The 11,401-nt window shown below is 44.2% G+C and overlaps 1 protein-coding gene across 4 annotated transcripts; it reads left to right on the top strand.

Annotated features, from left to right (window-relative positions):
- Window positions 1-107: 107 nt before the first annotated feature.
- On the top strand, window positions 108-5,062 carry CCDC127 (coiled-coil domain containing 127). Of its 4 annotated transcripts, none has more exons than XM_030012427.2 (3): window positions 108-246; window positions 669-798; window positions 1,469-5,062. In XM_030012427.2, the coding sequence occupies exons 2-3, from the start codon at window positions 678-680 to the stop codon at window positions 2,140-2,142; spliced, it is 795 nt and encodes a 264-aa protein (XP_029868287.1). In that variant the 5' UTR covers window positions 108-246; window positions 669-677; the 3' UTR covers window positions 2,143-5,062. The 4 variants fall into 4 exon arrangements, with proteins under 4 accessions (XP_029868287.1, XP_029868286.1, XP_029868289.1 ...); XM_030012426.1 differs by having other exon boundaries at window positions 242-280; XM_030012429.1 differs by lacking the exon at window positions 108-246 and adding an exon at window positions 287-429 and having other exon boundaries at window positions 670-798.
- The last annotated feature ends 6,339 nt before the right edge of the window (window positions 5,063-11,401 follow it).

The following is an 11,401-nucleotide window of genomic DNA, read 5'->3' as shown; positions in this document are numbered from 1 at the left end:
AATTGTGCTAGGAGCAGGGGGGGTGGAGGAGCTCAAAGGTTGAGAGCCTGCGTACTTCTATGTGGTGTGTGTGTCCCCTTCCTCGCCAAACCTCCGCCTCATCCCGCTATCTGAGCCGGCTGGGACGGGACCAGCCGACCGGGAGCGCTTAGGGGTCGGGCGAGTCGGTTCGTTGTCCCCCCCTCGTCTTCCCCCCCTCTTTCCCTAGGCTAATGGGCCGGCCCGAAAAGGGGGCGGGGCCGGCAGGTAAGTGACAGCGGCCACGCTCCGCCGCGGCCCGGTAGGTGTCTGTCCCGTTGCGGGGACCCCCCCGCCCCGCCACGGGCTGTCGGCGGGGCCGGGGCCGCGGCCTGCAACGCGGAGGAAACCTGGAGCCCTTCGGGACGGCGGCAACAACAGCGGCTAACGTGCCGCCGGACGGGGAAGGGGGTGGGCGGTGACAGCGGCAGCGCCGAGGCCCGTGGGGGGTGGCCGGCCGGTAGTTAGGGAGCAGGCCGGGGAGCCTGTGGCTGGACGAAGGAGGGTCGGTGCAGGGTTCCCCGAGCGACGGGGCCGCCGTTTGAGGGTCTTGGGGCAGAAATACCCGTCCCGGAGTTAGCTGTGGTCCGGGTGCGAGGTGGCTGTGGGAGCGGCCCGAGTAACGCCCCGTTTCTCTCCCGTACGTCTAAGGTGCCTTCATGAATAACTTAAATGATCCTCCCAACTGGAACATCCTGCCAAATCAACGAGAGCCCGGGGATGAAGGCAGCAGATGGAACTACGCCTTGCTGGTGCCCATGCTGGGCTTGGCCGCCTTCCGTAAGTAGCGCCCGGGGCCTGGCCGACGGAGCTGGGGTGCGCGGCCGCGCTCGGGGGTCTCACCCGCCCGCCAAAGGGGAACTTCTGAAGCAGTGCAGTGATAAAGTAATACCCCATCTGGGGTTTCCCTCTGGTCTGCTCGTTTGTGACGGTAAGCACTGTTTAGAGCGTTAGGGCAACGGCCGTTTTTCACGCATGGAATTGAATCCATATTGAATAAGCTCCAATTTACATGGCGCTCTCAGAAGAGTGGGCATGTGATGTGCTAGAGAGCCCAAAGGTAACAACCCAAGGAGCTGCGGATGTACATTTATTGACTGGACCTGAAAAGTCCTCAGTGTAGTTAGTTCCTGCATTGGAAGCCTCCGGTTAGTTTTCCCATAACTTTATTTTCCTTCTTTAATCCAAGAAGTGTGTGTATTAGCAATAAAAGACTAGGAGAGATTTTACTTCAAAGGAAACATAGTCATTTAAAGTGACTTGCTGTGAAACATGGGCCCACAGAAATACATTTTGTGGGACATGTGAATAGAAGTGAATATCACTGGGGAGGGCAGGAAAGGAAGCTTTTTACCACTTAATAGCTTCTTTAGAATCATACTTAATTCATCATACCCATCAGTGTTATATGTGTTATACGCATGTCTGAAGTCTCATTTATATGTGATAGGTTGGATCTGGACCAGAGAATGTCAAAAAGAAATAGAAAGAGAAAAAAAAGAATATTATAAAAAACATTCATCTTTACAAAAAGAGCTGGAAGCCAAATACCGGGATATAATCACAGAAAATCGTCGCACGGTCGCTCATTTGGAGTTGGAGCTTGAAAAGGAACGCCACAGAACCCTGAGTTACCGTGAAGCCCTTGTGTCCCAGAGTCGCAAACTAGTAGAAGAAAGAAGGATCCTAGAACAGGAGCAGGAGAAGTTAGAGCGAGAAAAACAAGTCCTTTTGCGCTCAGGAGCAGAAGGTAACTTGTATCAAAGTTGTCTGGCAAAGGAAGAAGAGTGGCAAAAGAGAGCCAATATTGTACTAAAAGAATTTGAAGAGGGACTCAAAGAAAGACAGGACATCTACTGCAGCCTTGTTGTACCCAGAGGCCAGAGACTAGAAATAGAGAGAAATCTGCTAGTTAAAGCAGCAACTGATCCTGTTGCTATGGCTCTACATATGGAAAGTGGCTTAAAAGATATTTTCAAACATGATAACTACTGTGGCAATCTGCTGAACAGAAACAAAAGTCAAAATGGAAGACTTATGTGGCTGTATCTGAGATATTGGGAACTAGCTATTGAACTACAGAAGTTCAAGAGGGCAGAAAAGGCCATGTTAGGAAAACGCTAAGTAGGGGAAGTAATGGGATTTCACGTGATCCACCATGCACAGTAGGGACAATCACAGTTGTAGTCTGAAGGTGTTAAATTCTCCTACTGCGTTTCCGTTTCTCCTCCTTTTTGCACTTGTATTTGCATGGGACGTGCGGTGTCGGTGCCTTTCCTTTCACTGTCTAACAACAGATGCTCCAGTGAGCTGTGCATGCTCTTAAACTCTGTTGTGTTTGTATTCCAGGCTGCCGTGTAGTATAGAGAGATGCCAGCTTCCATAGGTATCAGAAGCAGCAAAACAGAATTTAGAGTGATTTACCTAGTTGATGGTCATACTCCATCAACAGAGAAGTGTGATTTGTCTCCCCCAAGTGGGGTAGCACATTGTACTCCTTATCCCTGATGTTTTACATGATGTCTCAATGCTATCTTTTTTTAATTTTTTTTTTTAAGTTTGCTTGTTTTGTTTAAGCAAGACTGATTCTGAAGCAGATGTTTGGAAGAGACTGTGTTTGAGCAAGCTACTTGCCACATAAATCCTAAGTGTATATACATACATTTATATAAATTATGTATGTGTGAATGTGTGTGTGTATAAATGTATGTATTAATATTCTGAGGGGGGGAATAGTATGTTCTTGTTTCAAATTAATCAGTCTTGCATTGTCTTCCAGCTTAATATAGAAATAGTACTTTATGAATGAAACATCCAAAAGATGCTAATTAAAATAACACACGAAGAAACAGATTCATGAAAGTCTCATTGGAGCTAGGGATCCATGCTTGAATACTAGGAAGTGTATAAACTCAAAGTTACATTCTCATCATACTGGAGATATGTTAAGAATACTTAGGTTTTTTTCTCAGTCAAGGTTTTAGTTGTAACCCAACAGTGTGCTTCCATTATAGACATCACTGTGCTGCTGCCTCTGCATCCCAGCGCACTGGCTGCTGCCTGGTTAGCTTGCAGGAACCTTCGTGGGTTACAGCCATTGTACCTGGCTCTGTTCCCTGAACAGGTCCCGTTTGTTATTTGCAGATAGGAACCTGAATGCAACCTGCACTGGTAGCCACTACCTCCCTCTCTGACCGTCTCAGATCTCCCAGAACTGAAGTATACTCTTCCACGACTCTTAAAGTTTGAGCTTATGGTTCACCACTTCACATACACATGACCGTGAAAGCCTACAGATACACAAGCTTTGCAAACTTTAAAGACAGGGGGCTTTTTAATTTAGTTAGTGCAGTAAAATAAGCAGATCTAGATGAAAACAAACAAACAAACAAACAAACAAAGACCAAGAAAACAGTGCATTTCCATGCTTGAAATCCCTTAAAACTTTGAGTATTCTTTGGGTCCTTGTAGCAGTAGGAACCACCTTCTTTTTCAAATGTGCCATGTATTTTGGAGAATAACTCTTTCTTCTTCCTCCTTTCTAATCCAGCCTTAGACCTCAAAGGGGCAGTGTTTACCCTTTTGTTTATAACATCTGGTCTTCTCTGTTCCTTGACTTTGATTGGTGTCAGTAGGTTGTCAGTTCTTTAATTAGCAGTTCTTTATTTACTGAGGGCTAGACTTGACAAACATGTTTGCTCTAGGCAATCAGCTACTGCATGGCTCGGAAGCAATCCAGCTAAGTGAATGCCCATCCAATTTTAACAGAGACCTCCAGCAGATACGGGTTTTTCTCTTAGTATTTCCTCCTGGTTTCATTTCAGTCTGGGCACAGAAGACAGCAGATAAATCTTTTGAAGTAGTGTGTGCAACCTAATCCAGTTACTCAGCAAAAGTATCTAACATGAAGTAAAATTCCTAAACAGAATACATGTTTCCCAACTACTCATTTTTCCAGTTGTGATTTTGCTCGCCTTGGTGGTACTAATTATACTGTTGTATTGATTTATTAGTCTGTTATGTACTGATATTTTTTTTAAATAAAGTTGTAGTAGATAGACAGACCTGGGGGGGGAAAAAAAAAAAAGGAGATACCATCACAAACACCAGAAAGGCCAAAGTTTGTCTGGATGCCAAGCATGTGCGAGTTGGGAGGTGAGAACACAATCGAGTTACTATTGTGTGACAGCCTGAGCCAAGCCGCTGTAGCTGGCCACATGTACATGCCCTAAATGCCCCGTAAAACAAATTTAAGTTTGAATAACTTACCCTGTGTGTAATTCCTTCAGGATGTGGAAAGTGTCTGACCACACAGCTGTGGCACACTTCATACGTACAGGCAGTTAAGCAACTCGGATGACAAACAGCAGCCAGTGAATCAATGCCAATGTGTTTGAGATTCATGGCTTGAATTTGTACGTATTCATGAGTTCTTAGGATTAAAAGATCAAACACTTTATGCTTTTTCATTTTTTTCATAGTTTGTCACTGATCACTCAAAATGTTTTAAAGAAAATGTACTCAAGAGAGTAAAACACTTTTTTTGGTATAAATATATAAGTTGAAGCATCATATGCTCGATTGTACAGGGTTGGATGCAATGTAATAAATGTTTGATACTCGCTTTCACTTTTTTAGAAGTGTCAATTATTTGCACAACTAATTGTTGAACTATTGTTCATGAACACTTTGCAGGTCAGTATATTAAGACCGAAGAGTTACTTGAGGAGGATTTCTAAAAGTGTGTAACTGGTTTAGAAGCACCAGTCCTGTTAGCTTCTACCAAAACTCATGTTTGTTGGTGTGTTACATATTTTTGCAACATTCCCCCTTTGTAGGTTGTTATGTTAAAAGTTCTATTGTGAGATTTATATTGCCCAACAGCTATTGTTCTGGATTGGTTATTTGTTTGGAAATGCCCATATATATGTAGAATGCACTAATAATTTGTTTTCAAAATATTTCATGAACTTTTTTTGTTACGAAAACAGTCACTCACCTGTTAAACAAACAATAACAATTAATAAAAACCCTTGCATACTTCTGCACTGTTTTGTAACTTGGGCAAGGTGGGTGGGAGGAGTGGAATTTCCTATTTTATTCCAACTATTCCAAGCAAACTGCACAATTTTAAGTTTTTACAAATAGGCCAATTTTTAAATTGGCATGTAAAAAGTTTTGGTCTTGGTGCCGAGAAGAGAATATGTTGGAAAGTTTTTTCTTTCTTGGGAAAGAACAGCATCGTTAAACAGATAAGTGCACCAGCTTTAACTAAAGAGGAGTGGTTAAAGATGACCTTCCCACTGAAAGACTGGGGTGATGCCTTCTGTCTGTTTGTTACACAGGGTATTCTGCCTTCCTCCAGAATCTCTCAGATGTCTCATCTGCACGTCAGCTCCTTTTTGTTTCCCTGTGTGGATTTTCTTGTCTTCCTGCCCTCTGTGAAGAGCTACAATCCAGCTGCTCTAGGACAGTGTTCAGACACTCTGGAAGTCCTTGTTCCCTCCATAAAAGATCCTTAATCTCTTTGTATTTGACACAATCCTTCGCATTTACCCATCCCGCATCATCACAGCTAAGTTGTCCCCAGTCCCTACCCCGCAGGGCAGTAGCTGTGTTCGTATGACTTTCTACGTGTAGACACAGGTAAGGAAACACCGCAAGACGTCTTGTGCTTTCAATAAAAGCAAAACACGTGTTCTGTTTGGTCTGTCTGTTGGGTGACACGGCTGCTGTCCTGGGTGCATGCAACACAAAAAGAAATGCAAACCACACTTTGGACTTCAGAGAACTTGGACTGGGTGCTGGAAAAGGGAAATCTTCCTTACGAAATGCTCCAGAAGGGGCATGGGTGAAGAAGAGCAGCCCAGAGGGTCTGGCCTTCTCTCACTCCTTTTGCCTAAATAGGAGCTGCCAGAAGACCACTGGCATGACAACAGGTCTTGCTCTTGGGAAGCCACCCGTTGCCTCTTGCTCTTTAAATCATGCTTTTGAGCACTCCCGTGTGAGGATGAGAAAATAGCGAGTGTTCCTCTGTGGAGGACACAAGGCAGAAACAGCGGTCAACAGTTCAGGTATTGTGGCAGAATCAAAGGAATCTAAGTTATTGCTGTGATAAAAGGATGAAATTCAAGTTTACTCTGTAGTTCTAGTCGTGGTGCAGCTGGATATGGAGTCTTTGCCTGTGTGCATGCCAAAGCCACTTAGTCCTTAATTGACTGCCTGGTTCAGGAGCTCTCCAGCTAATCACTGCATAGCTGAGACAACAGATGGATCTGCAAAGAAGTAACTCACTGAAATTTAGGGTAGCTTGGCAATGAGGTGATCGGCCAGCCACTTCACAACAAAACAACCGACTGATGGCTGCAGGAGCTCTCCCAGCAGCTGGGGCCACGCCAGAGGTTCCCCCAGGGAGCTCCTCCTGATACGCAGGAGCTCTGCTCCATAAGCTGATAGACGCTATCTGGATGTTTAGATATATTGCTTAAGCACTTGGGGTGAAGGATCCAGTGCACAGCCAGGGATTTCCCCAAGCAGTTCGTGTTGTCGATTAAGGAATTGACCAAACCACGCATAATTTTATATAGTCAGTGGAAATCGTTCCTGCCTATCGAAGGATGGGCACATTGGGGCTGTCTTTTATTCACAGTTAAGATGTGTTTCTTACAGTTTAAGATAAACAACAAGAACTGATGATGCATACACTGTAGTGATCACACAGAATTCTCTGGAACAACACTTTGGGGAGCTTCAGTCCATCTGGCTGAAGACACCATTGAGGGATGTTTGCGACATCGGCACCCAGGCAGCCGTCTCTGTCAAGAGATCCGATCCCCCCTGTGAGCGTTACCCTATGCAAAATATTCCAATAAAAATAATAAATGTTCTGTCTGTGAATGTGTGCAGCAGTATATTCAGTCCATAAAGTCCAACTGGGAGAGTGAGAAACCGTTTCTCAGCACAGAGAAGTTTCAAAGTCTTGGAAAGTGGGCAAACTGGCCTTTTAAACTGCTAAGACCTAAATACCTTTTGAAGAAGATAAAAGAAACAAGTAAAATTTCAGCACCTGGCCTAAACCAAATAAGTTTAGAAGACCTCGTACGGACAGACCCCCAAAGGACTGGTATTAGCAGAACTTTGACTTATGGATGGCAAAGTGTATTGGGTAGTATCAAGGAAGACAGAACTATTTTGATACTGAAATCAACTTACGTGGCAAAACTGAGAGACCTGTCACAATCTGATCAACCATCTTAATACTCTTTCCATGAATTCTGACAACCAGGGTAACAAAAGCTTGGCCTATTAATGACCAATGGGTGACAAAGAGGCCTTACAGCTGAACCTGGGTTCTCTGAGAGTGTGCAATCACTCCAAGTCATCATTCAATGTGCGAGGCTTGCTATGCCAAGCCACACATGGGAGGGGATGCAAACCACCATCTCCCTTGTAGCAACCTTTCTGCATCTGTGCTGATCTAAAAATGAAATGTCGGGGCTTTTTCATCACCCCAACCCATGATTCTTGCACAATCAGTGACTGCAGCCACTGGAAGGTGTTCAACATAAGCTGAACACAGTTGCTCCGGGAGACTCTGAATAATACCCTGGGTTGAAAATTTACGTCTGGATAGGGACTTCTAAATCTGAATATTGAAACTTGACTCTTGCTTTTCTAACATGGCAAAAGCTCTGTCAAAACCTTTACAGAAAGCTCACAACTTTGAAGACTTATACAGTACCAAGACTCACGTACTTGGCAAATCATGCAGGTGCAAAGGGGGCAACCTGGACCTTAACATCAGAAGGGCTGTTAAAGAACGGTCACACCTCCCAGCTTGTACACCAGGTAGCCTACTGTACAACAACACTAAGGGTGGTGGCTGACAAGTCACCTGTGTGGCAAGCTTTATGCCAAATGGACAAGCGCAGTCACAGCATATATTTTTACTCACAAGGTACCACTGTCTGAGAAATTACTGTGGAAGGAGTTGTGCAAAAAGACTAATTACAGACAGGTTATGGACAGCCGTTGGAGAAAGTGAAAAGATGAAACATTGCTGGTAAACTAGCCCTGAAAGTGCTAGCTACTGTGTATAATACTAATGGCAACAACCAAACAACTCAAGTAAATGGTGCCTCTGGAAACAAAGAGTCTGTGGAAGAGTCTGAAGAGCGCAGAGGGGTTGTGAGACCTGCCGTGATGGCCATTCGCTGTCATGCACCCCCAACAGCCCCGTGCTCCAGGCTGATCCCAGCCCGAGCCGCCCAGCTGCTGGAAAAACGCCTCTTCCCCCTTCTTTTCATACCTGCTCCTGCGGGTTTGTACTTATGAGACACCTCACTTCTAAACTTGACTTACGCCATCAGAACGAAATCCTCAGCTGAAGCGGTTGGTACTTCGTATTATTAATGACTACCCACCCCTTCTGGCTAATGGGTCTTCCAGCCAGCAGCCTCAGCGGCACCTTCCGTTCCCATCAGCGCTTCTGGAGCGCATCTCCGATGCTACACGGTCAGAGGTCTCTGGTCCGAACACGACTGGAGCGTAATAACAAGACAGCTGAGAAAAAAACGTGGTGTTCGGTGACCAATGAACTTGTCTCCACCAAAGTGGGTATTGCGGTAGACCTCTATGCAAAGGTGGCATGCAGGAGTTGGATGGAGTTCAGCATCCTATTAGCATCTCACTCTATACTACAGCACTGGAAAAGGAAACAGTAACAACCTTGATTAAAGAACACTGTTCGTTGCTTAATGAACATGGCAAGCAACAACCTACAACCATCAACATGTTCTGCTGCCTGCCTAGAGAAGAGATGCCTGTGGTGGGAGAGATCCAAGCAATAGCACTTTACTGGCTAAGAAATTTAGGGCGACGCTGGCCGTCATGAGATCAGGTAATTTGGTGCTGTCCACAGAAGCATTTCTACACCTATGCACCTTACCTGTAGTTCCCTCCTAAAGTGATTCCAAAGATGAAATGTATTCTTCAAAGATGAAAACAATATTTTGGGGGTCTTCTGAATATATGCAGTGCAACATTAAGGACAGCACATCTCCCTCCCTGGTCTCACCAAGAACAAAACAAAGAAGAATCATGTTGCTGGAGCTGATATTACTGAAGTGAAATTATATACAAAGCTGAAGTAAGTATTACACAACCTACCTCATTTTATACAAAAATAAAGATCGTGCCTATTTCTGGAAGGTGAAAAGGAGAAAAGTGCCACATGGGCATCAGCGTCAGCTCAGTTCTGGATGAACGACAGCAGACATGACGTTCATAGCTTGTTCTCATTAATTCTTCTGTGGCTAAGGACACTGCTACTTCCACAATAAACACAGACTGGCAATTTCTAGGCATGTCAGATTGCTGAAGGAAACTCCCTGACACCATAAAAACACTCCAGAATGGGATGCTTGTGGAAGTCATTGTATATGACGTCCTACCTCTGTTGCATTCCCAATAGCCCGAGAGAGAGTTTCTCAGCTCAGTGCTGTCCTGTTTCTCCTCTGCAGTGATACTTGCTGGCACAAAAGGACTTCTCTCCCATTTGGAGAAGTTTACAATTGAATGGAAAGAGATTTAGCCTCCAAAGTTTATTGGACTTCTCCAAAGCTTTCAAGGTATCCCTGCTTGAACTGCTGTGGGCTGACGACAGCAGCCTTGAAGCACACACACGGGAAATCAAATCATGCCAGCTGAGGAGCTGTGTCTTTTGGTTACTTATCCGGTAGAGTTTGAGAACAACAGAGCATAAAACTTAGATCAAGTTAAAGATCTACAGAACGTTTCTTGGCAAGGTAAACTTCATAACCAGCTGCCGTTGATTATTAGCCTTAAAACTAAGCAACTTGGAAACATTTTGCTTGCATATCTCCTGTTCTAATATGACCTTTAGTGTCCCCTAGGCTGGGGGTCTTGAGTCTCCTCCTGACCCTGGGGTTCAGTGCTCCCTCTTTGCATAGCTGGTCAAGGATTTTAGCCATTGGCAGCTTGTGAAAGGATTTTACGTTTTCTCCGCATATTTTAAAAGATGGTCCAAGCAGATTTTGCCAGGGACAGGCTGTCAGAGAGAGCATTTCATTTAACCTCTGAATTTTCTTCTTCTTCACTTTTATTACATCTTTACCACTTTACGCTTCCAAATGAGAATCCTGGGCTTTAGGCATTTGGCTGTATAGTTACCACCATCTTTACATTTCCATCTTTTCCTCTTTTAGGCTTATCACACAACCAAGAGTAATTGTGATTGCTGTATATGTTGCTTTGACTACAAAGTAGAAGCCGACTGCAAAAAAATATGATTAATGCTGTTGAGATACTGCTATAGAATCACGAGAGTAAGGGATTTCACACCAGTATCTGCTAAAGTACTAAAAAGGGTCAGAAAATAATGTAGTTAATCCTAATAACGTGGTATATTGTAAGGCAAGATTAGAGAACAAACTCGGTGTGTATGATTAATTGCCTCTAGCTGCAATGCTCTGTAAATGTCACTCTGAAAATATTTGGAGAGTTACAGACTTGTCCTATGTCATACCAGGGATGATGGGATCACAAGGAGAGGACCATACTGTTTTTCATTCCTGAAACTATGATTGGATGCAAACCACGTATATTGCCACTGCTCTCTGCTTTTCTCACTGGCTTTAAATGAAAGGAATTGGGTTTCTTAAAGAACAGACCACTGCCCTGTCTTGCTGGTTGCTCCTTGTCCTCCCCTTCATAGGACCCATCAAGAAGAGGTTCCCCCAGTTCAGTCCCCTCCAGCCCATGGTGGAGGGCAGAAGAAGACAAGCGCTTCAGCCAGGTCCTTCAGTCAACTCGACTCGTTCGCGGGAGAAGAACCTGTCCTTCTCTGTACGGGGATGGCTCCCTGCGGGGTGAGCGAGCTGTGCTGGACCAGGAGTGCCCACGCCAGCACAAAGAAAGACACCCCCCCCAGGGGCATTTTCATCTAAGAAAAGGAATATGCCCATATTCTTCCACAAATGTGTATGTATGTATATTCCAATAAAATATATGACTTTAAGGAAGGGGATATTTTCTTTTTAATCAAGTTTTTGTAAAATTGAGAGTTACTTATGGACAAGTTGGCTTACTTCTTTGTATAGCCTCTTCTAACTTTTGAAAAAATAGTACATTAAAAATATGGGGGTAGTGGACAAAAAGACAAATGTGTCATTAGAAACGTTTTAACACAAGTAATCCAATCTAAACGTAAGATCCATTTTCTCCTGCATTTATAATTAGCAATTTGCAAAACATGTCTTGTTTAGCAGCCTGTATCATGAAAGGATTGATTTCGTAGAGGTTTATTAGCCATAACAAACCCCGTGGGATGTGCCAAACCTAAGCCTTGTGTTACTTGAAGGAG

The sequence above is a fragment of the Aquila chrysaetos genome, chromosome 4, assembly GCF_900496995.4.
Source record: "Aquila chrysaetos chrysaetos chromosome 4, bAquChr1.4, whole genome shotgun sequence".
NCBI classification, from domain to species: domain Eukaryota; kingdom Metazoa; phylum Chordata; class Aves; order Accipitriformes; family Accipitridae; genus Aquila; species Aquila chrysaetos.
This window is presented reverse-complemented; position numbering and strand designations above follow the sequence as displayed.